Source organism: Heptranchias perlo, chromosome 6, assembly GCF_035084215.1.
Source record: "Heptranchias perlo isolate sHepPer1 chromosome 6, sHepPer1.hap1, whole genome shotgun sequence".
In the NCBI taxonomy this organism is placed as follows: Eukaryota; Metazoa; Chordata; class Chondrichthyes; order Hexanchiformes; family Hexanchidae; genus Heptranchias; species Heptranchias perlo.
In genome coordinates this window covers 110,410,462-110,435,992 of record NC_090330.1, presented here as the reverse complement: position 1 = coordinate 110,435,992, position 25,531 = coordinate 110,410,462, and the positions used below count along the sequence as shown (strand labels likewise).

Sequence of the window (25,531 nt, the reverse complement as noted above, 5' to 3'; positions counted from 1 at the left end):
TAAGAGTCAACCACATTGGTGTGGGACTGGAGTCACATGGAGGCCCAGACCGGGTAAGGACGGCCAGTTTCCTTCTCTAAAGGATATTAGTGAACCATTTGGGTTTTTCCGACAATCTGGTTATGCCATGAATGAGTTCAAATCCCTCCATGGCATAACCAGCTCCTTCTGTTGACTAGCAACAGGAGCATGACACAACTGGCCAAAGTCAGCACACATGCATTTCACTTGCCTCTGAGTTGGAAAGTTGAGGGTTCAAGCCCCACATCAGAGATTTGAACCCATAATCTAGGCTGACACTCAAATGCAGTACTGAGGGAGCACTGCACTGTCGGTGGGTCAGTACTGAGAGAGCGCTGCACTGTCAGAGGGTCAGTACTGAGGGAGTGCTGCACTGTCAGAGGGTCAGTACTGAGGGAGCGCTGCACTGTCGGAGGGTCAGTACTGAGGGAGCGCTGCACTGTCGGAGGGTCAGTACTGAGGGAGTGCTGCACTGTCGGAGGGTCAGTACTGAGGGAGCGCTGCACTGTCAGAGGGTCAGTACTGAGGGAGTGCTGCACTAGCAGAGGGTCAGTACTGAGGGAGTGCTGCATTGTTGGAGAGGTAATACTGAGGGAGTGCTGCACTGTCGGAGGTGTCGTCTTTCGGGTGAGCTGTTACCCTCACAGGTGGACATAAAAGATCCCATGGCAATGTTAAAAGAAGAGCAGGGGAGTTGTCCCCGGTGTCCTTGACAATATTCACCCTCTAACCAACACTACCAAAGCAAATTAACTGGTAACTCATCTCATTTACTGATTCTGAGATCTTGCTGTGCACAAATTTGCTGCTTAACAACAGTGACTCTACTTCAAAAGTATTTGGATGACCTTTAGTCAGAGGACCTGAAACATTAACCGGACTTTTCCCCTCCCTACAGACGCTGCCTGACCAGCTGAGTGTTTCCAGCATTTTCCGTTTTTATCTCAGATTTCCAGTACTTTGCATTTTTTCTCTCCTGTAGAAAATAGTCGTGTTATGCATTCAAAGCTCGTGTAGCCAAATTAAGGAATTTTAAAAAAGCTGCTGTGAAAATATTCCAGGGAGGGGGTGATTAACAGGGAATGTGTAACTGGGATGTGGGAGCTGTGTTTTAACAATAGTTCATCAGCCTCTCGCCAAACACGGTGAACAAAAGGTCTCGGCTTCTGCTATTCACCCGCTTGTCATAGCAACTGACACATGATCTGGCGCAAACACCGAGCCCCGCACCCCCGAAATCTGCATCAAACACCCGGCGCCGGGCCCGCACTCGCTGCACTCCGCGATGCACCGCGCCTATCAGCCCATTCTGCCGAGTGGAAGCAAATACCTGCAGGAGAAATGGGACCGAGCTTCTTACCATGAGCACCGGCGGAAGGTAGGAGAGGAGAGGAGTGAGAGTTGGGGGGGGGGAGCAGGGGACCGAGAAACTGGGCAGCTCCCAATAAATCAGCGCTTGGCACTGCTGCCATGTGGAGGGCACAGCAGGTTCTGACCAGCAGGTGCTGGCTGCCACATAAATGGGAAGAAACGTTAATTTAACCAAACAATTAGCCTATGTATGATTGCCTCTTTATATAGAGAGGGCTAGAATATAAAGGGGGGGAAGTTTTGCTGCAGCTGTACATGGCCCTGGTCAGACCACATCTGGAGCACTGAGTACAGTTCTGGGAAGGAATGCAGCGCAGATTCACCAGAATGTTACCAGGGCTCCAAGGGTTAAATTATGAGGAGCGATTACATAAACTAGGCTTGTATTCCCTGGGATATGGAAGGTTAAGGGGTGATTTGATTGAGGTCTTAGATTTTGAAAGGAATTGATAGGGGAGATAGAGAGAAACTTTTTTCCGCTGGTGGGGGGAGTCCAGAACAAGGGGACATCACCTTAAAATCAGAGCCAGGCCGTTCAGGAGCGAAGTTAGGAAACACTTCTTCACACAAAGGGTGGTAGAAGTGTGGAACTCTCTCCCACAAAAAGCAGTAGGTGCTCAATTAATCATTTTAAATCTGAGATCGATAGATTTTTGCTCGCCAAGGGTATTAAGGGATATGGAGCCAGGGTAGGTAAATGGAGTTAGGATACAGATCAGCCATGATCTCATTGAATAGCAGAACAGGCTGGAGGGGCTGAATGGCCTCCTCCTGTTCCTGTGTTCTGTTTAAACAAGTTTCCTTAATGTCTTTCAGGCCCTTTGCCAGCCTGAATGTTTAATGTGTACTGGAATATTAATTTTTGTAAGCAAGCAATTACGTATTATTGAAAATCTTGTGCTCACTTTCCACTTGTCACATTTTTTATTATGGATTTATGTCAACATCAAACCTTGAAGTTGCTAGGTAAAGATTTAGAGTGGAAATCCTGTATGTAAACAGTTTCCTGTAACAACAGTTGCAGGTCCTGGCCACTGGGTGACGCCGTGGAGCGAGTTTCCGAAGTCTCTAGCTCAGCTCTGTTGCCGTCTCCCGCAGAATAAAAAAACCTACACTCCTCAACTGACCCTAGGCAACACAACAGGCAATTCACTAGTGAAACAAATACATTGTTTCTTACATTACAACAGTGACAACACTTCAAGAGTACTTCATTGACCGAGAAGCGCTTTGGGATGTCCTGAGATCGTGAAAGGCGCTATATAAATGCAGGTTTTCTCTTTTTATTGAATGAGCTGGTTTTAAACTGGAACAATGAGAGAGGCCAACCTGTCAATCATGTTATTTCAGACATGGTCTGGTGCTGAAATGTTTCATTATGCTAACACGTTTCATTCAGTAAATAGCTCAATTAACTCCCCAAGGACCTGCTGTCCTTTGATGTATTGCTTCTGCCCATGGTACAATCAATATGCAATTCATCACAATTTAATTGAGATTGCATTGTTTATCATTTATATGATCAGCAACCACAAGGCAGGTCCATTTCTTATATAATTTCACTGCAAAAATTGGCTGTAATGTACCAGCGAGATCTCCTCCTGTTGGAGCATCGAGTAAATGCGTGATCAAGCAGCCGAGATTTTCTGCTCTGGAGTAAGCCCATTTGGAGTTTGTGTCACCCAATTACCTCGGTCTCCTCGAGTTTGTTTCGTCACCTTCCGGGGTCGGAGTGGAATTTCCCAGAGGTTTTTTTTCCTAAATTGGCCAAATTTGTCAGCTGTGGCTGAATTGGTAGCATTCTCGCCTCTGAGTCAGGAGGTTGTGGGTTCAAGACCCACTCCAGAGACTCGAGCACAAAATCCAGGCTAACACTCCCGGTGCAGGACTGACGGAGTGCTGCACTGTCGGAGATGATGTCTTTCGGATGAGATGTTATACCGAGGCCCCCGCCTGCCCTCTTAGGTGGATGTAAAAGATCCCATGGCATTATTTTGAAGAAGAGCAGGGGAGTTCTCCCCGGTGTCCTGGGGCGCAGAAGGAGGCCATTCGGCCCATTGTGACCGCGCCGGACTTTCTTCTTTCTTAAGGCCTTTTCTGTTCCTTTTTTGCCTCTCCCAGGGGATTGCGTGACTGCATGAGTGTGGGGAGGGGGGGTATGGGTGAATGGAGGTGTGGGGGGATGGGTGAATGGAGGTGTGGGGGGATGGGTGAATGGAGGTGTGGGGGGATGGGTGAATGGAGGTGTGGGGGGATGGGTGAATGGAGGTGTGGGGGATGGGTGAATGGTGGTGTGGGGGGATGGGTGAATGGAGGTGTGGGGGGATGGGTGATTGGAGGTGTGGGGGGATGGGTGAATGGAGGTGTGGGGGGATGGGTGAATGGAGGAGTGGGGGGATGGGTGAATGGAGGAGTGGGGGATGGGTGAATGGAGGAGTGGGGGGATGGGTGAATGGAGGAGTGGGGGATGGGTGAATGGAGGTGTGGGGGGATGGGTGATTGGAGGTGTGGGGGGATGGGTGAATGGAGGTGTGGGGGGATGGGTGAATGGAGGAGTGGGGGGATGGGTGAATGGAGGAGTGGGGGATGGGTGAATGGAGGTGTGGGGGGATGGGTGAATGGAGGTGTGGGGGGATGGGTGAATGGAGGAGTGGGGGGATGGGTGAATGGAGGAGTGGGGGGATGGGTGAATGGAGGTGTGGGGGGATGGGTGAATGGAGGTGTGGGGGGATGGGTGAATGGAGGTGTGGGGGGATGGGTGAATGGAGGAGTGGGGGGATGGGTGAATGGAGGAGTGGGGGGATGGGTGAATGGAGGAGTGGGGGGATGGGTGAATGGAGGTGTGGGGGGATGGGTGAATGGAGGAGTGGGGGGATGGGTGAATGGAGGAGTGGGGGGATGGGTGAATGGAGGTGTGGGGGGATGGGTGAATGGAGGAGTGGGGGGATGGGTGAATGGAGGAGTGGGGGGATGGGTGAATGGAGGTGTGGGGGGATGGGTGAATGGAGGTGTGGGGGGATGGGTGAATGGAGGAGTGGGGGGATGGGTGAATGGAGGAGTGGGGGGATGGGTGAATGGAGGTGTGGGGGGATGGGTGAATGGAGGTGTGGGGGGATGGGTGAATGGAGGTGTGGGGGGATGGGTGAATGGAGGTGTGGGGGGATGGGTGAATGGAGGAGTGGGGGGATGGGTGAATGGAGGTGTGGGGGGATGGGTGAATGGAGGTGTGGGGGGATGGGTGAATGGAGGTGTGGGGGGATGGGTGAATGGAGGTGTGGGGGGATGGGTGAATGGAGGTGTGGGGGGATGGGTGAATGGAGGTGTGTAGAAGTTACACCATGCCGGCTCTAAACAGGCTCGATGGGGGCAAGCTGCTCGTTTGTTGTCCATGTGTTCATAAGTCCAATGGGAAGTGGAGCAGTGCACAAATCACATAACGTTGTGACTCAGAGGCCAGAATGCTACCACTGAGCCACGGCTGACACCTTAAAAGAGAAAAGGATGTGTATTTGAAAAGGAAAAAAAAAATCTAAAAAGATATAGGGAGATGGGTTGAGAGTAGAAAGCTCCAATTGCAGAGTGAACACTGGCACATGACTCACTTTTACAAATCACTGGTTCGGCCCCAGCTGGAGTATTGTGTCCATTTCTGGGCACCGCAATTTAGGAAGGATGTCAAGGTCTTAGAGAGGGTGCAGAGGAGATTTACCAGAATGGTACCCAGGGATGAGGGACTTCAGTTTTGTGGAGAGACTGGAGAAGCTGGGATTGTTCTCCTTAGAGCAGAGAAGGTTAAGGGGAGATTTAATAGAGGTGATCAAAATTATGAAGTGTTTTGATAGAATAAATAAAGAGAAATTGTTTCCAGTGGCAGGAGGGTCGGTAACCAGAGGACAGACTTAAGATCATTGGCAAAAGAACCAGAGGGAGAGATGAGGAGAAATGTTTTTACACAGTGAGTTGTGATGATCTGGAATGTGAAAGGGCGGTGGAAGCAGATTCAATAGTAACTTTAAAAAGGGAATTGGGTAAAGACTTGAAGGGGAAAAAATTGCAGGGCTACGGGGAAAGAGCAGGGGAGTGGGAAAGATAGCTCTTTCAAAGAGCCGCCACAGGCACGATGGGCCGAATGGCTGCCTCCTGTGCTGTATGATTCTATGACTCGTTTTGTGCTGTGATTTCTGCGATTTGTCAATAACTCTTGCTGATTTTCGATGCCAAACCCTGTGCTTTTGAACTTTACGCCATAGTTTAACAGGTAGGGCATGAAAGTAGTAGCAGCATGTGTGGAGCAACCTGGATGTTTCCATGGAAAAACGAAGCATTTGCGTGATGGATTGACTGAGATGTATAATGCTGGTTTTATGGAGTGCTACAGATGTTGGGACATTAAATTAAGTCCACATGTCTCGAGAAATCTGTGCATTTGTCGAATCTGGTGAAGGTTATGGTTCACGGCTGATGTAAACATTTGTGAAACTTTTTGTTGCAATGATTTGCTCAACAAGTTCAATCTCAACGATGTGGTTGTGAACCTCCGCCCACTCACCCCTCCCGACTTGGAGAGGCGGATGTATTTTTGTCAGTGTTTGAACTTGAGGCTAGCTGCGGAGAGTTCACCCGTTTTATATTCTTGGCACTCCTGTTCTCCTCGGGCTGAATGAATCTCACTGGAATGACAAAGTGGCTCGGAGCAACTTGCAGGAAGCTTTGCTCGAGAGAAGCATCCAGATATAGAGAGGAGGAGTAATAGTTTGACCCTTTTATGGAAATTATTTCATCCGTGTGTTGCAGCCTGGTTAGTCAGATCAGGGGCTGGATTTTCATAAGAACATAAGAAATAGGAGCAGGAATAGACCATTCGGCCCCTCGAGCCTGCTCCGCCATTCAATAAGATCATGGCTGATCTTTGGCCTCAACTCCACTTTCCTGCCCAATCCTCATATTCCTTGATTCCCCTAGAGTCCAAAAATCTATCTATCTCAGTCTTGAATATACTCAATGACTGAGCATCCACAGCCCTCTGGGGTAGAGAATTCCAAAGATTCACCACCCTCTGAGTGAAGAAATTTCTCCTCATCTCAGTCCTAAATATCAGACCCCTTATCCTGAGACTATGCCCCCTAGTTCTAGACTCGTCAGCCAGGGGAAACAACCTCTCAGCATCTACCCTGTCAAGCCCCCTCAGAATCTTATATGCTTCAATGAGATCACCTCTCATTCTTCTAAACTCCAGAGAGTATAGGCCCATTCTACTCAATCTCTCCTCATAGGACAACCCTCTCATCCCAGGAATCAATCTGGTGAACCTTCATTGCACCACCTCTAAGGCAAGTATATCCTTCCTTAGATAAGGAGACCAAAACTGTACACAGTACTCCAGGTGTGATCTCACCAAAGCTCTGTACAATTGTAGCAAGACTTCCTTACTCTTGTACTCCAACCCCTTTGCAATAAAGGTCAACATGCCATTTGCTTTCCTGATTACTTGCTGTACCTGCGTGCTAACATTTTGTGTTTCTTGTATGAGGACATCCAGATCTCTCTGAACACCAACATTTAATAATTTCTCACCATTTAAAAAATATTCAGTTGTTCTATTCTTTCTACATTATACTCCATCTGCCGCCTTCTTGCTCACTCACTTAACCTGTGATATCCTTTTGCAGATTCCTTGTGTCCTCCTCATAGCTTACTTTCCCACCTAGCTTTGTATCGTCAGCAAACTTGGATACATTACACTCGGACCCTCCATCTAAGTCATTAATATAGATTGTAAATAGCTGAGGCCCAAGCACCAATCCTTGCGGCACCCCACTAGTTACAGCCTGCCAACCTGAGAATGACTCGTTTATCCCTACTCTCTGTTTTCTGTCCGTTAACCAATTCTCAGTCCATGCTAATATGTTGCCCCCAACCCCATGAGCCCCTATCTTGCATGGCAATCTATTGTGTGGCACCTTATCGAATGCCTTTTCGAAATCCAAATATACTACATCCACTGGTTCCCCTTTATCTAACCTGCTAGTTACATCCTCAAAAAACTCACATAAATTTGTCAAACACGATTTCCCTTTCATAAAACCATGTTGACTCTGCCTAATCATATTATGATTTTCTAAGTGCCCTGTTACCATTTCCTTAATAATGGATTCTGGCATTTTCCCGATGACTGATGTCAGGCTAACTGGCCTGTAGTTCCCTGTTTTCTCTCTCCCTCCTTTCTTGAATAGCGGGGTTACATTTTCTACCTTCCAATCCGCTGGGACTGTTCTAGAATCTAGGGAATTCTAGAAGATCACAACCAATTCATTCACTATCTCTGCAGCCACCTCTTTTAGGATGTAGGCCGTCAGGTCCAGGGGATTTGTCGGCTTTTAGCCCCACTAGTTTGTCCAGTACTTTTTCTCTAGTGATACTAATTGTTTTGAGTTCCTCACTCTCATTTGCCCCTTGGTTCCCCACTATTCCCAGTGTGTTTTTTGTGTCTTCTACTGTGAAGACAGATACAAAATATTTGTTTAACGTCTCTGCCATTTCCTTATTCCCCATTTTAATTTCTCCTGTCTCAGCCTCTAAGGGACCCACTTTTACTTTCACTAATCTTTTCCTTTTTACATACTTGTAGAAGCTCTTACAATCTGTTTTAATATTTTTTGCTCTCATATTCTAATTTCTCCCTTTTTATCAGTTTTTTTGGTCGTCCTTTTGCAGGTTTCTAAAACTCCCCCAATCCTCAGGCTTATTACTCTTCTTGGCAACATTATAGGCCTCTTCTTTTAATCTAATACTCTCCTTAACTTCTTTAATTAGCCACGGACTAGCCTCTGGTATCCTTCCCCAATTCAGGCAAGATAGTGGCGGAAAGTGGGGGAAAAATCCACCATTGTCTGTAACCTCAGGTGAAGAACGGAGGGAATCTTCACCACAACAACAACAACCTGCATTTATGTAGCGCCTTTAACGTAGTAAAATGTCCCAAGGCGCTTCACAGGAGCGATCATCAAACAAAATTTGACTCTGAGCCGCATGAGATATTAGGACAGGAGCTTGGTCCAAGAGGTAGGTTTTAAGGAGGGTCTTAAAGGAGGAGAGGTGGAGAGGGGAATTCCAGAGCTTAGGGACCCAGGCAGCTGAAGGCACGGCCGCCAATGGTGGAGCGATTAAAATCGGGGATGCGCAAGAGGCCAGAATTGGGAGGAGCGCAGAGACCTCGGAGGGTTGTAGGGCTGGAGGAGGTTACAGAGATAGGGAGGGGCGAGGGCCGTGGAGGGATTTGAAAACAAGGATGAGAATTTTAAAATCGAGGCGTTGCCGGATCGGGAGCCAATGGGATTAGTGATGGTCACTAAAAACTCCAGGGGAATCAATATATGGAGAAGTATGCAGGTATGGTACGATAGTGTGTTCTATAAACATTAGAATGATGATGTTAGGGTAGCAAGTTTATTGGGATCTTCTGACAAGACTGAAAAAGGAACTCATTACAACAGAAGGTGCATTAAACAGGTGAGAGTTAGCGCCACATAATTCCTGCTGTAAACTGGAGGATGGCCTTTGAACGTCGGTGTACTCTCCATGGCAACGGTTTGTGCGTGTTATTGATTACAATTACACAAATCAGGCTGTCCCAGCTTTTATCTGCATGGACCAATGGGGCGTCAAAGGGCCCTGCTCCCACTAACTCCTAAATATCTCCAGTTGCTGATACTAATAGATATTGGTGTTCTGAATTAGGATTAATCCACCAATAAGGCAACAGCGCTAAAAAACAATCCCTGTCCAAACCTGGACAAGCCAACGAAAAGAAATATAAACACAAATGAAGACGGTTAAGGTGAGAGTAAAAAGAGTGTAGGTGAGAGTAAAGAGAGCGTAGGTGAGAGTAAAGAGAGTGTAGGTGAGAGTAAAGAGAGTGTAGGTGAGAGTAAAGAGAGTGTAGGTGAGAGTAAAGAGTGTGTAGGTGAGAGTAAAGAGAGCGTAGGTGAGAGTAAAGAGAGTGTAAGTGAGAGTAAAGAGTGTGTAGGTGAGAGTAAAGAGAGTGTAGGTGAGAGTAAAGAGTGTAGTGGTGAGAGTAAAGAGAGTGTAGGTGAGAGTAAAGAGAGTGTAGGTGAGAGTAAAGAGAGTGTAGGTGAGAGTAAAAAGAGTGTAGGTGAGAGTAAAGAGAGTGTAGGTGAGAGTAAAGAGAGTGTAGGTGAGAGTAAAGAGTGTGTAGGTTAGAGTAAAAAGAGTGTAGGTGAGAGTAAAAAGAGTGTAGGTGAGAGTAAAGAGAGCGTAGGTGAGAGTAAAGAGAGCGTAGGTGAGAGTAAAGAGAGTGTAGGTGAGAGTAAAGAGTGTGTAGGTGAGAGTAAAAAGAGTGTAGGTGAGAGTAAAGAGAGTGTAGGTGAGAGTAAAGAGAGTGTAGGTGAGAGTAAAGAGAGTGTAGGTGAGAGTAAAGAGAGTGTAGGTGAGAGTAAAGAGAGTGTAGGTGAGAGTAAAGAGAGTGTAGGTGAGAGTAAAGAGGGTGTAGGTGAGAGTAAAGAGAGTGTAGGTGAGAGTAAAGAGAGTGTAGGTGAGAGTAAAGAGTGTGTAGGTGAGAGTAAAGAGAGAGTAGGTGAGAGTAAAGAGAGTGTAGGTGAGAGTAAAGAGAGTGTAGGTGAGAGTGAAGAGTGTGTAGGTGAGAGTAAAGAGAGTGTAGGTGAGAGTAAAGAGAGAGTGTAGGTGAGAGTAAAGAGAGAGTGTAGGTGAGAGTAAAGAGAGTGTAGGTGAGAGTGAAGAGAGTGTAGGTGAGAGTGAAGAGAGTGTAGGTGAGAGTAAAGAGAGAGTGTAGGTGAGAGTAAAGAGAGAGTGTAGGTGAGAGTAAAGAGAGAGTGTAGGTGAGAGTAAAGAGAGTGTAGGTGAGAGTAAAGAGAGTGTAGGTGAGAGTAAAGAGAGTGTAGGTGAGAGTAAAGAGAGTGTAGGTGAGAGTAAAGAGTGTGTAGGTGAGAGTAGACAGAGTGTAGGTGAGAGTAAAGAGAGAGTGTAGGTGAGAGTAAAGAGAGAGTGTAGGTGAGAGTAAAGAGAGAGTGTAGGTGAGAGTAAAGAGAGTGTAGGTGAGAGTAAAGAGAGAGTGTAGGTGAGAGTAAAGAGTGTGTAGGTGAGAGTAAAGAGAGAGTGTAGGTGAGAGTAAAGAGAGAGTGTAGGTGAGAGTAAAGAGAGTGTAGGTGAGAGTAAAGAGTGTGTAGGTGAGAGTAGACAGAGTGTAGGTGAGAGTAAAGAGAGAGTAGGTGAGAGTAAAGAGAGTGTAGGTGAGAGTAAAGAGAGTGTAGGTGAGAGTAAAGAGAGTGTAGGTGAGAGTAAAGAGAGTGTAGGTGAAAGTAAAGAGAGTGTAGGTGAGAGTAAAGAGAGTGTAAGTGAGAGTAAAGAGAGAGTGTAGGTGAGAGTAAAGAGAGTGTAGGTGAGAGTAAAGAGAGAGTGTAGGTGAGAGTAAAGAGAGAGTGTAGGTGAGAGTAAAGAGAGTGTAGGTGAGAGTAAAGAGAGAGTGTAGGTGAGAGTAAAGAGAGAGTGTAGGTGAGAGTAAAGAGAGTGTAGGTGAGAGTAGACAGAGTGTAGGTGTGGGTTGTGTGGATGTAAAATGATTACCTGAAGATACACACCAGGTAAATATTCTTTTTTTTAAAAGACTATTTGATTTTTAAAAAAATCCTATTCTCCTCCTCGCAGGTCAAAATATACTCCTCAGTTTATCAGTCAAACTGTGAGAGGCAATGAGGTAAAATCACATAAGCCAAAGGGAGCCACTTGGAGCAAGTCTGTGCCTTCTGTTGGGATCATTCTGTGGCCGACTAATTTACCACTTTCAGATCATATTGGGAACTGACTTTATCAAACTGTCGGCTACAACAGATAATCTGCAAGGATCGAGGGATGAAAATGGTGGCTGTTCTTTTTAATTATTGTACTATCCCATTTTGCTTTGACATTCCCTTTGCAGGTCCAAGCTGCTAAATCGATGGTTGACAACAATTCTCCTGAAACCTTTGCTCATCTTAACCTGAAATTTAAGAAGCTGAAGGTAACACCTGTCCCTTTTATTTCCTCCCATTGTCATTCTCTTATCTCCTCCACCATTTTCTTTTTTTGTTCATTCTTTTCCCAGATCAGCTTGACTGAGATCAGAAACTCATCCCACAGGGTGACTTCTATTAAATAATAAATGAACCCAAGGAAAGTGTGCAAAGTGTAAAAGGAACCCGTAGGGTGTATGAACCTGACCTGAACAGCTAGTCGGTACTAAAATTACCAACAAGGAAAGATTATCCAAGGCAGACGTAGAGAAAATGTTTCCACTTGTGGGAGAGACCAAAACTAGGGGCCATAAATATAAGATAGTCACTAATAAATCCAAAAAAGGATTTCAGGACTGGAATAAAGTGTCCATTTCTGGGCACCGCACTTTAGGAAGGATGTCAAAGCCTTTGAGAGGGTGCAGAGGAGGTTTACTAGAATGGTTCCAGGGATGAGGGACTTCAGTTATGTGGAGAGACTGGAGAAGCTGGGGTTGTTCTCCTTAGAGCAGAGAAGGTTAAGAGGAGATTTGATAGAGGTGTTCAAAATCATGACGGGTTTAGGTAAAGTAAATAAAGAGAAACTGTTCCCATTGGTGGAAGGGTCAAGAACCAGAGGACACAGAGTTAAGGTGATTGGCAAAAGAACCAAAGGCGACCTGAGGATAAACTTTTTTACACAGCGAGTGGTTATGATCTGGAATGCGCTGCCTGAAAGGGCGGTGGAAGCAGATTCAATTTTGCAGGGCTACGGGGAGAGAGCGGGGGAATGGGACTAACTTACAAAAAGCCGGCACAGGCTCGATGGGCCAAATGGCCTCCTTCTGTGCTGTAACAATTCTATGATAGGAGAAACTTCTTACCCAGAGAGTGGTTAGAATGTAGAACTCGCTCCCACAAGGAGTAGTTGAGGCGAATAGTGTAGATGCATTTAAGGGGAAGCTGGATAAACACATGAGGGAGAAAGGAATAGAAGGATATGCTGATAGGGTGAGATGAAGTAGGGAGGGAGGGGGCTCGTGTGGAGCATAAACACCGGGATAGACCAGTTGGGCCGAATGGCCTGTTTCTGTGCTGTACATTCGATGTAATTCCATGTTTATTTGCATACCGTTATTGATTGCAAAGGAGATTGAATCAACAAATTTGGCATAAAGTCTTCCGTCCCTGTGTACAGCTGCTACCCATGTTTAGGCACATGGTTCTCTCAGGATCTGTCCGAAGTGCTGGTTCAGCTGATTTTATGCAGTCTGCTTGTGTTAAGTTGTGGAAAAATCATAATGGCGACGAGTGACTCTGGGAAACAGAGCGGAAAATACCGCAGGCAATGCTGCTAACAGCAAGACGCCCAGTTAACACATTCCTCTGGCTCGAATAGTGCTGGGCAGTGTTGTTTACCACCGGGACACCACGTTAGGGGTGAACTGTTGGTGGAAAATATTTGAAATTTGTGCCAAAATATGGGGTGGAAAATGACACTGTGCCAGCACAAATGGAGAGATGATTTTTTATTTAATTCATTCTCGGGATGTGGGCGTTATTGGATGCACAGAGTGGAGTGTGAAATTGCGGATTTCTGAAACACTCACATCTTTTCACCATTTTTTAATTTAATTACCCCCTCCCTCCCTCAGTCCCCTCCCCTCCTCTCCTGAAGGTGCAGAGTCACCCTGTGCCATGGGTTCGAATCCCACCACAGAGACTTGAGCACATAATCCAGGCTGACACTTCAGTGCAATACCGAAGGAGTGCCGCACTGTCGGAGGGTCAGTACTGAGGGAGCGCTGCACTGTCGGAGGGTCAGTACTGAGGGAGCGCCGCACTGTCGGAGGGTCAGTACTGAGGGAGTGCTGCCCTGTCACAGGGTCAGTAGTGAGGGAGCGCCGCACTGTCGGAGGGTCAGTACTGAGGGAGCGCTGCGCTGTCGGAGGGTCAGTACTGAGGGAGCGCTGCACTGTCGGAGGGTCAGTACTGAGGGAGCGCTGCACTGTCGGAGGGTCAGTACTGAGGGAGTGCTGCCCTGTCACAGGGTCAGTAGTGAGGGAGCGCCGCACTGTCGTAGAACATAAGAACATAAGAAATAGGAGCAGGAGTAGGCCAATCGGCCCCTCGAGCCTGCTCCGCCATTCAATAAGATCATGGCTGATCTGGTCCTAACCTCAAATCTAAATTCATGTCCAATTTCCTGCCCGCTCCCCGTAACCCCTAATTCCCTTTACTTCTAGGAAACTGTCTATTTCTGTTTTAAATTTATTTAATGATGTAGCTTCCACAGCTTCCTGGGGCAGCAAATTCCACAGACCTACTACCCTCTGAGTGAAGAAGTTTCTCCTCATCTCAGTTTTGAAAGAGCAGCCCCTTATCCTAAGATTATGCCCCCTCGTTCTAGTTTCACCCATCCTTGGGAACATCCTTACCGCATCCACCCGATCAAGCCCCTTCACAATCTTATATGTTTCAATAAGATCGCTTCTCATTCTTCTGAACTCCAATGAGTAGAGTCCCAATCTACTCAACCTCTCCTCATACGTCCGCCCCCTCATCCCCGGAATTAACCGAGTGAACCTTCTTTGTACTGCCTCGAGAGCAAGTATGTCTTTTCTTAAGTATGAACACCAAAACTGTATGCAGTATTCCAGGTGCGGTCTCACCAATACCTTATATAACTGCAGCAATACCTCCCTGTTTTTATATTCTATCCCCCTAGCAATAAAAGCCAACATTCCGTTGGCCTTCTTGATCACCTGCTGCACCTGCAAACTAACCTTTTGATTTTCTTGCACTAGGACCCCCAGATCCCTTTGTACTGCAGTACTTTCCAGTTTCTCGCCATTGAGATAATAACTTGCTCTCCGATTTTTCCTGCCAAAGTGCATAACCTCACATTTTCCAATATTGTATTGCATCTGCCAAATCTCCGCCCACTCACCCAGCATGTCTATATCCCCTTGTAGGTTTTTTATGTCCTCCTCACTCTCTACTTTCCCTCCCATCTTTGTATCATCTGCAAACTTTGATATGTTACACTCGGTCCCCTCCTCCAAATCGTTAATATAGATTGTAAAGAGTTGGGGACCCAGCACCGACCCCTGCGGAACACCACTGGCTACTGGTTGCCAGTCCGAGAATGTACCATTTATCCCAACTCTCTGCTTCCTGTTAGATAACCAATCCTCCACCCATGCCAGAATATTACCCCCAGTCCAGTGATTCTTTATCTTGAGCAATAATCTTTTATGTGGCACCTTGTCGAATGCCTTCTGGAAGTCTAAATACACTACATCCACTGGTTCCCCTTTATCCACTCTGTACGTTATATCCTCAAAGAACTCAAGCAAATTTGTCAGACATGACTTCCCCTTTGTAAAGCCATGCTGACTTTGTCCTATTAAATTATGTTTATCCAAATGTTCCGCTACTGTCTCCTTAATAATAGACTCCAAAATTTTACCCACCACAGATGTTAGGCTAACTGGTCTATAATTTCCAGCCTTCTGCCTACTACCCTTTTTAAATAACGGTGTTAGATTAGCAGTTTTCCAATCTGCTGGGACCTTTGCCGAGTCCAGAGAATTTTGGAAAATTATTACCAAAGCATCCACAATCCCTACTGCCACTTCCCTCAAGACCCTAGGATGTAAGCTATCAGGTCCAGGGGATTTATCCGCCTTGAGTCCCATTAATTTACTGAGTACCAATTCCTTAGTGATTTTAATCGTATTTAGCTCCTCCCCCGCTAGAGCCCCCTGTTTGTCCAGTGTTGGGATATTCTTAGTGTCCTCTACCGTAAAGACTGAAACAAAATATTTGTTCAGCATTTTTGCCATCTCCATGTTTCCCACCATTAATTTCCCGGTCTCATCCTCTAAGGGACCTACGTTTGCCTTAGCCACCCTTTTTCTTTTTATATAACTGTAGAAACTCTTGCTATCTGTTTTTATATTTTTTGCTAATTTATTTTCATAATCTATCTTCCCTTTCTTAATCAATCCTTTCGTTACTTTTTGCTGTCTTTTGAAGACTTCCCAATCTTCTATCCTCCCATTAAGTTTGGCTACCTTATATGTCCTTGTTTTTCGTCGGATACTATCCTTAATTTCTTTACTTAGCCACGGATGGCTGTCATTTCTTTTACACCCTTTTTTCCTCAGTGGAATATATATTTTTTGAAAGTTGTAGAATAACTCCTTAAATGAACACCACTGTTCATGTACCGTCTTACCCTTTAAACTATTTTCCCAATCCACTTTAATCAATTCCGCTCTCATACCATCATAGTCTCCTTTATTCAAGCTCAGTACGCTTGTTTGAGAACCAACCTTCTCACCCTCTAATTGGATATGGAATGTAACCATGTTATGGTCACTCATTCCAAGGGGATCCTTAGCTAGGACATTATTAATTAATCCTGGCTCATTGCACAGGACCAGGTCCAAGGTTGCTTGCCCCCTTGTAGGATCAGTTACATACTGCTCAAGAAATCCATCCCTAATACACTCAATAAACTCTTCCTCAAGGCTGCCCTGCCCAATTTGATTTGTCCAGTTAATATGATAGTTAAAATCCCCCATAATTATAGCTGTTCCCTTATTACATGCCCCGACTATTTCCTGATTAATACTTCTTCCAGCAGAGTTGCAACTATTAGGAGGCCTATATACTACGCCCACTAGTGTTTTTTTCCCCTTATTATTCCTTATCTCTACCCAAACTGTTTCATTATCCTGATCCTTTGTCCCAATATCTTTTCTCTGTATTACAGTGATTCCTTCCCTTATTAACATAGCCACCCCACCTCCCCTTCCTTCCTGCCTGTCCTTCCTGATTGTTAAATACCCTGGCATATTTAATTCCCAGTCGTTGTCACCCTGTAGCCATGTTTCTGTAATGGCCACAAGATCATACCCATACGTAATTATTTGTGCCGTTAACTCGTCCATTTTGTTACGACTGCTACGTGCATTCAGATAAAGAACTTTCAAATATGTTTTGTGACACTTAGTTCCTGTTTTTTCCTTTTTTAACACTTTACCTTTTTCTCCATACCTTCTGTCCCTTCCTGACACGCTTTCCTCTGTCTCCCTGCTCAGGTTCCCAACCCCCTGCCACAGCTTTGATGCTGGGTTAATCGCCTTGCACCTTCTAGTTTTTATTTTATCTCTCGTGCCTAAAGTACACTTTCTTTCCGCTGCTCTAAGCTTTTCCCTTTCACTTGTTCTTGAACAACTGTTTGTACTATTTGTATTGTAGATTTCCCCTGGGTCTTCCCCTCTCTTGCTGCTCTCAACTTTATTCCCTTATGACTCCCCGCTCAGGTTCCCATCCCCCTGCCACTCTAGTTTAAACCTTCCCCAACAGCACTAGCAAACACCCCCGCGAGGACATTGGTCCCGGTCCTGCTCGGGTGTAACCCGTCCAGCTTGTACAGGTCCCACCTTCCCCAGAACCGGTCCCAATGTCCCAGGAATCTAAATCCCTCCCTCCTACACCATCCCTGCAGCCACGCATTCATCCTGTCTATTCTCCTGTTCCTATACTCACTAGCACGTGGCACCGGTAGTAATCCTGAGATCACTACCTTTGAAGTCCTGCTTTTTCATTTATCTCCTAACTCCTTAAATTCACCTTGCAGGACCTCATCCCTTTTTTTACCTATGTCGTTGGTACCAATATGGACCACGACTACTGGCTGTTCACCCTCCCCCTCCAGAATGCCCTGCAGCCGCTCCGTGACATCCTTGACCCTAACACCAGGGAGGCAACATACCATCCTGGAGTCACGTTTGCGGCCGCAGAAACACCTATCTGTTCCCCTTACAATTGAATCCCCTATCACTATAGCCCTGCCACTCTTCTTCCTCCCCTCCTGTGCAGCAGAGCCACCCGTGGTGCCCCGAACCTGGCTCTTGCTGCTTTCCCCTGATAAGCCATCTCCCCCAACAGTATCTAAAGCAGAATATCTGTTTGAGAGGGAGATGGCCCCAGGGGACTCCTGCTCTACCTGCCTCGTCCTTTTACTCTGCCTGGCGGTCACCCATTTCCTTTCTGCCTGCGTAGTCTTTACCTGCGGTGTGACCACCTCACTGAACGTGCTATCCACGATAGTCTCAGCATCGCGGATGCTCCACAGTGAATCCACCCGCAGCTCCAGCTCCGAAATGCGGTTAGCCAGTAGCTGCAGCTGGACACACTTCCTGCACACATGGTCGCCAGGGACACTGGTAGTGTCCATGACTTCCCACATCGTGCAGGAGGAGCATATCACGGGTGCGAGCTGTGCTGCCATGACTTGCCTCAGACTCTCGGACTCTCTTCCCGCTCTAGGTCTCCCCTTTTATCCTGTGCTCACCTCTCAGACTCTCCTGCCTCACCTGTGACGTCGCACAGTAGTTTTCTCTTGTTGTAGGTCTGCTGCTGCTTTTTTTCCCCAATCTCAGTCTTCTACTCTCAGGTACACTGCCGCTCTGGGGAAAAAGTCAGGAAAAGCAAGGCAAAGCAGCACCTCCTTCCCCCACTGCACCGAACTCCCACACTCACCGAACTCTCAGCACCACACACTGTAGAAGCCGTCTTTCAGATGAGACTTTAAACCGAGGTCCCGCCTGCCCTCTCAGTTGGACATAAAAGATTCCAGGCACTATTTTGAAGACGAGATGGGGAGTTCTCCTCGTTGTCCTGACCAATATTTATCCCTCGACCAACAGCTAAAAACAGATAATGTGGTCATTATCCCATTGCTGTTTGTGGGATCTTGCTGTGCTCAAACTGGCTGCTGCATTTCCTACATCACAACAGTGACTACACTTCACAAAGTACTCCATTGGCTGTAAAGCGCTTTGGGTCATCCTGAGATTGTGAAAGGCGCTATATAAATGCAAGTCTTTCTTGTTTCTCTGGGCTGACGCAGTCAGTTTCCATAACAGCCAGCTGTGGCCTGAAAGTCGGTTTCACCTCCTTGCATCTGAAACGTGAGTTTATCCTCTCGCACAAGGACAAAAGTTGAAAGTTGCTGATCGTATTTAATATTTATTATTACAGATTGAGGAAGAGAGACTCTCCACCATTGAGAGGGATAACCAGATTTTGCTTGAAAAGATGTCTGCGATCATGAGGACCAGAGGCCGAATTGACAACAAGAATGAGTATAAATCTAAAAGGTAACTTTCCTGATTTTCCTTTGTGGATGTGCAGTCTGACAGTAATGAAGTAGCTGTGTGCCAGTGAGGTTTCAGTGCTGCTACAGCCAATTAGTGAGCGAGCAGAGCCCCTGAATTGTGAATTTTTAGATTCTTTTGTTACACATCTCAGGTTGCCAACCCTCCAGGATTGCCCAGGAGTCTCCAGCAATTAAAGATTAATCTCCAGAACACTGCTGGGAGCAAAAAAAACCGGGAGAAAAATCATGGGGGCATAAAAAAATTGTGTGATTTTTTTTAATTTTTCTTTGAACATTTATTACTAATAAAAATATTGGAGACGGGTTAAAAAGGCTGTTTGACTGACAGTCCAGCATCATCCAATCGGGTAATTAAGAGCCTGTTTGCCGTCCAATTGGCCGTGGGAAGGCGGAGTTCTGTAAGGATGGACGTGTTGGGCGACCAATGGCGGGAGTGTGAGGGCGGGGTCGTTGGAGGCAGGAGGTCGGGTGATGAAACATCCAGGAATACGTCCAACCAGAGTTGGCAACCCCGGTGTACACACCATGTTGTGTAATGTTATTAGACTTTTCAGCAGCTGGAGAGCTTAGTGAGAACAGGATGTTGAGGAGTCCTGATGGTGAGAGGAAACATGTGAACAAATCAAAATGAAGGTTTATTGAGCCAAGTCCCACACAGTCATGGTGAAATTGAGCATCATGGTCACCAATTTTGTCTGGGCTGGCACTCCCGGTGCTGTACTGAGGGAGCGCTGCACTGTCGGAGGGTCAGTACTGAGGGAGCGCTGCACTGACGGAGGCTCAGTACTGAGGGAGCTCTGCACTGTCGGAGGGTCAGTACTGAGGGAGCGCTGCACTGTCGGAGGGGCAGTACTGAGGGAGCGCTGCACTGTCGGAGGGGCAGTACTGAGGGAGCGCTGCACTGTCGGAGGGGCAGTAAGGAGGGAGTGCTGCACTGTCGGAGGGGCAGTAAGGAGGGAGTGCTGCACTGTCGGAGGGTCAGTACTGAGGGAGCGCTGCACTGTCGGAGGGGCAGTACTGAGGGAGCGCTGCACTGTCGGAGGGTCAGTACTGAGGGAGCGCTGCACTGTCGGAGGGTCAGTACTGAGGGAGCGCTGCACTGTCGGAGGGGCAGTAAGGAGGGAGTGCTGCACTGTCGGAGGGGCAGTACTGAGGGAGCGCTGCACTGTCGGAGGGTCAGTACTGAGGGAGCGCTGCACTGTCGGAGGGGCAGTACTGAGGGAGCGCTGCACTGTCAGAGGGTCAGTACTGAGGGAGCGCTGCACTGTCGGAGGGTCAGTACTGAGGGAGCGCTGCACTGTCGGAGGGGCAGTACTGAGGGAGCGCTGCACTGTCGGAGGGTCAGTACTGAGGGAGCACTGCAATGTCGGAGGGGCAGTACTGAGGGAGCGCTGCACTGTCGGAGGGGCAGTACTGAGGGAGCGCTGCACTGTCGGAGGGGCAGTACTGAGGGAGCGCTGCACTGTTGGAGGGTCAGTACTGAGGGAGCGCTGCACTGTCGGAGGGGCAGTAAGGAGGGAGTGCTGCACTGTCGGAGGGTCAGTACTGAGGGAGCGCTGCACTGTCGGAGGGGCAGTACTGAGGGAGCGCTGCACTGTCGGAGGGGCAGTACTGAGGGAGCGCTGCACTGTCGGAGGGTCAGTACTGAGGGAGCGCTGCACTGTCGGAGGGTCAGTACTGAGGGAGGGCTGCACTGTCGGAGGGTCAGTACTGAGGGAGGGCTGCACTGTCGGAGGGTCAGTACTGAGGGAGCGCTGCACTGTCGGAGGGTCAGTACTGAGGGAGCGCTGCACTGTCGGAGGGGCAGTACTGAGGGAGCGCTGCACTGTCGGAGGGTCAGTACTGAGGGAGCGCTGCACTGTCGGAGGGTCAGTACTGAGGGAGCGCTGCACTGTCGGAGGGTCAGTACTGAGGGAGCGTTGCACTGTCGGAGGGTCAGTACTGAGGGAGCACTGCACTGTCGGAGGGTCAGTACTGAGGGAGCGCTGCACTGTCGGAGGGGCAGTACTGAGGGAGCGCTGCACTGTCGGAGGGGCAGTACTGAGGGAGCGCTGCACTGTCGGAGGGGCAGTAAGGAGGGAGTGCTGCACTGTCGGAGGGGCAGTAAGGAGGGAGTGCTGCACTGTCGGAGGGTCAGTACTGAGGGAGCGCTGCACTGTCGGAGGGTCAGTACTGAGGGAGCGCTGCACTGTCGGAGGGTCAGTACTGAGGGAGGGCTGCACTGTCGGAGGGGCAGTACTGAGGGAGCGCTGCACTGTCGGAGGGGCAGTACTGAGGGAGCGCTGCACTGTCGGAGGGGCAGTAAGGAGGGAGCGCTGCACTGTCGGAGGGTCAGTACTGAGGGAGCGCTGCACTGTCGGAGGGTCAGTACTGAGGGAGCGCTGCACTGTCGGAGGGGCAGTAAGGAGGGAGTGATGCACTGTCGGAGGGGCAGTACTGAGGGAGCGCTGCACTGTCGGAGGGTCAGTACTGAGGGAGCGCTGCACTGTCGGAGGGGCAGTACTGAGGGAGCGCTGCACTGTCGGAGGGTCAGTACTGAGGGAGGGCTGCACTGTCGGAGGGTCAGTACTGAGGGAGCGCTGCACTGTCGGAGGGTCAGTACTGAGGGAGCGCTGCACTGTCGGAGGGGCAGTACTGAGGGAGCGCTGCACTGTCGGGGGGTCAGTACTGAGGGAGCGCTGCACTGTCGGAGGGTCAGTACTGAGGGAGCGCTGCACTGTCGGAGGGTCAGTACTGAGGGAGCGCTGCACTGTCGGAGGGTCAGTACTGAGGGAGCACTGCACTGTCGGAGGGTCAGTACTGAGGGAGCGCTGCACTGTCGGAGGGGCAGTACTGAGGGAGCACTGCACTGTCGGAGGGGCAGTACTGAGGGAGTGCTGCACTGTCGGAGGGGCAGTAAGGAGGGAGTGCTGCACTGTCGGAGGGTCAGTACTGAGGGAGCGCTGCACTGTCGGAGGGGCAGTAAGGAGGGAGTGCTGCACTGTCGGAGGGGCAGTACTGAGGGAGCGCTGCACTGTCGGAGGGGCAGTACTGAGGGAGCGCTGCACTGTCGGAGGGGCAGTACTGAGGGAGCGCTGCACTGTCGGAGGGGCAGTACTGAGGGAGCGCTGCACTGTCGGAGGGGCAGTAAGGAAGGAGTGCTGCACTGTCGGAGGGTCAGTACTGAGAGAGTGCTGCACTGTCGGAGGGTCAGTACTGAGGGAGCGCTGCACTGTCGGAGGGGCAGTACTGAGGGAGCGCTGCACTGTCGGAGGGGCAGTACTGAGGGAGCGCTGCACTGTCGGAGGGTCAGTACCGAGGGAGCGCTGCATTGTTGGAGGTGCTGTCTTTCGGGTGAGACGTTAAACGAGGCCCTGTCTGCCCTCTCAGGTGGACGTTTAAGATCTCATGGCACTAGTTCGAAGAAGTGCAGGGGAGTTCTCCCCGGTGTCCTGGACAATATTTATCCCTTAACTAGTCATTCAGCTCATTGCTATTTGTGGGATCTTGCTATAAGCAAATTGGTTGTTGTCTTTGCCAATATGATAACAGTGACTGCAATTCAAAAGTAATTCACCGGCTGTGAGGCACTTAGTGATGTCCTGAGGACTAGACGAGCTTTTTCTTAAACTTCCATCTTTTTGTAAATCAGTTTGAACAGCGAAAAGCGTCAGCGAGAACTGCGGAGAGTCACTCGTGAAAACAAGACCATTCTGGAGCGCCTGAAGCAGGTCGAGCCCCAGTACGATCATCTCAAGTGGCTCGAGGACTGGTATAAAGCTGAGAAACACATGGACAACATTGCTCGGTATCCCCGCGGCTGGTACATCGCTCAGGACTCAAAGGTACTGCTCTAGATCTCAGAGAGACACCAGCGCTGGTACAACGCAGAGAGAGGCCCATAGAATGTCCCAAATTCGTCATTGTGTGTTGTTCACAGTGATGTTATGAGGACAATTTAACTCCTGGACCTGGCAGGCTGTTCAAAAATTTCTGTGTTCACACCAACCAAAACTAAAGTTATTTAGATCCGATGAGGCTACACCCCTCCGAGATCTCTGCGCTCCTCCAATTCTGGCCTCTTGCGCATCCCCGATTTCCATCGCTCCACCATTGGCGGCTGTGCCTTCAGCTGCCTGGGCCCTAAGCTCTGGAATTCCCTCCCTAAACCTCTCCGCCTCCCTCTCCTCCTTTAAGACTCTCCTTAAAACCTACCTCTTTGACCAAACTTTTGGTCACCTGTCCCAATATCTCCTTTTGTGGCTCGGTGTCAAATTTTTGTTTGATAATCGCTCCTGTGAAGCGCCTTGGGACGTTTTACTATGTTAAAGGCGCTATATAAATGCAGGTTGTTGTATTACACTGTAAAAGAACAATTACAGTTCTGAAACATATTTAATATGAGTGTTACTTTACATTGGATTCAACTACCTCCAGGCTGCCCATCACACCAGGGACCCTATGGTATCCTCCGTCCTTCTAACAGTGTTGAATTATCCACTTGACTTAACCCCAAAGTCACACTGCATCGTGCTGCATCATTCCTTAGTTACGTTGCAAAGCTTTGAACTGGTCTTCATGGTAAATAAGCGGCAGCATAAATTAAAAGAAAACAATTTAAGAGGTCCTCGGGCAAGGGATGTCAGGATAATTTTATGAATTCACACTCCTGGTACAGAGCTCCATCGGCAGGGAGCATGTTGGGATATTGGGGGGCTCGACCCCCACAGCTCTCCCCACTAATCTTAAATTTAAGATGTCAGCCGTGACTCAGAAAATTCTGGGTTCGAGTCCCATTCCAGAGACTTGAGCCCATAATCCAAGCTGACATTCCCAGTGCAGTGCTGAGGGAGCGCTGCCCTGTCGGAGAGTCAGCGCCGAGGGAGCGCCGCGCTGTCGGAGGGTCAGCGCCGAGGGTGCGCCGCGCTGTCGGAGGGTTAGCGCCGAGGGAGCGCCGCGCTGTCGGAGGGTCAGCGCCGAGGGAGCGCCGCGCTGTCGGAGGGTCAGCGCCGAGGGAGCGCCGCGCTGTCGGAGGGTCAGCGCCGAGGGAGCGCCGCGCTGTCGGAGGGTCAGCGCCGAGCTGTCGGAGGGTCAGCGCCGAGCTGTCGGAGGGTCAGCGCCGAGGGAGCGCCGCGCTGTCGGAGGGTCAGCGCCGAGGGAGCGCCGCGCTGTCGGAGGGTCAGCGCCGAGGGAGTGCCGCGCTGTTGGAGGTACCGTCTTTCGGATGAGATATTAATTCAAGGCCTCGTCTGCCCTCTCAAGTGGACGTAAAAGATCCCATGGCACTATTTCGAAGAAAGAAGGGGAGTTCTTCCCGATGTCCTGGCCAATATTTATCCCTCAACCAACATCACTAAAACAGATTATCTGGTCATTATCACATTGCTGTTTGTGGGATCTTGCTGTGCGCAAATTGGCTGCTGTGTTTCCTACATTACAACAGTGACTACACTTCAGAAGCACTTCATTGGCTGTAAAGCGCTTTGGGACATCCTGAGGTCAAGAAAAGTGCTGTAGAAATACAAGTCTTTCTTTTTTTAATGGACAGACACAATTCTGAGATTAGAGTTTATCTTCCAACAGATAACTCTGTGCGTGTATGTCTAGATTTTGAGATACAATTGGAAGTATTCAACTTGTTTTTTTCCTAATCCACATTTGGCATTTTTTTTCCAGCCCAGGTCTAAAACGAGCAAGGCAACATCGGCAAAGGTACCCAAACAGTGCAAAAACGCACAAGCAAAGGGTTCGAAGAAAAAGACAGCGGGAGACGCGGAGCAGGAGGAGGTAACCGGAAAGTTGCTGTCGCCCGTCACCTCGACCAGCTCCACATGTAATCCTCAAAACTAATCTTCTTCCTCCATTTTAATTCATTCAAAAAAAAAACCTCAGCCTTTTCTTCAAATGACAGATGGAGCTGAAATTCCCCCTTCGGCTGTAGTTTCGATATCACGAGTGTAGCCGCACATCTCATTACTTTGTACGAGAACGTTTTTGAAACTCGTAACTTCGATCGGATTTGCTTCACTCGCACTTTTCCCAATTTTCCGTCGAGCAAGGTTCCGTGTCAAGACCACTGATTCGTTCAACTCACCTCCGGATTTTCGACTATTCAGGAGGATCAGTGAGATTACAGTCGAGTGACTTGAATAAAGATTCAAAACCATTCAACCACAGAAGTTTACTGCACAGAAGGAGGACATTCGGCCCATCGTGTCTGTGCCTGCACTTTGCTAGAGCAATCCCAAACTAATCCCACTGCCCCACTCTCTCCATAGCCCTGTATCAATCCCAAACTAATCCCACTGCCCCGCTCTCTCCCCATGACCCTGTATCAATCCCAAACTAATCCCACTGACCTGTGCTCTCCCCATGACCCTGTATCAATCCCAAACTAATCCCACTGCCCAACACTCTCCCCATGGCCCTGTATCAATCCCAAACTAATCCCACTGACCTGTGCTCTCCCCATGACCCTGTATCAATCCCAAACTAATCCCACTGCCCCACTCTCTCCCCATAGCCCTGTATCAATCCCAAACTAATCCCACTGCCCCACTCTCTCCCTATAGCCCTGTATCAATCCCAAACTAATCCCACTGCCCCACTCTCTCCCCATAGCCCTGTATCAATCCCAAACTAATCCAACTGCCCCACTCTCTCCCCATAGCCCTGTATCAATCCCAAACTAATCCCACTGCCCAACTCTCTCCCCATGGCCCTGTATCAATCCCCAAACTAATCCCACTGCCCTGCTCTCTCTCCATAGCCCTGTATCAATCCCAAACTAATCCCACTGCCCCACTCTCTCCCCATGGCCCTGTATCAATCCCAAACTAATCCCACTGCCCCACTCTCTCCCCATAGCCCTGTATCAATCCCCAAACTAATCCCACTGCCCCACTCTCTCCCCATGGCCCTGTATCAATCCCAAACTAATCCCACTGCCCCACTCTCT

At 48.7% G+C, this 25,531-nt stretch overlaps 1 protein-coding gene across 1 annotated transcript; it reads left to right on the top strand.

Moving 5' to 3' along the window:
• The first annotated feature begins 1,306 nt into the window (after positions 1-1,306).
• Positions 1,307-25,118, top strand: LOC137322608 (sperm axonemal maintenance protein CFAP97D1-like). Its single transcript, XM_067985516.1, has 5 exons — positions 1,307-1,399; positions 11,345-11,425; positions 18,456-18,574; positions 22,226-22,418; positions 24,250-25,118. The coding sequence occupies exons 1-5, from the start codon at positions 1,307-1,309 to the stop codon at positions 24,421-24,423; spliced, it is 660 nt and encodes a 219-aa protein (XP_067841617.1). The 3' UTR covers positions 24,424-25,118.
• The last annotated feature ends 413 nt before the right edge of the window (positions 25,119-25,531 follow it).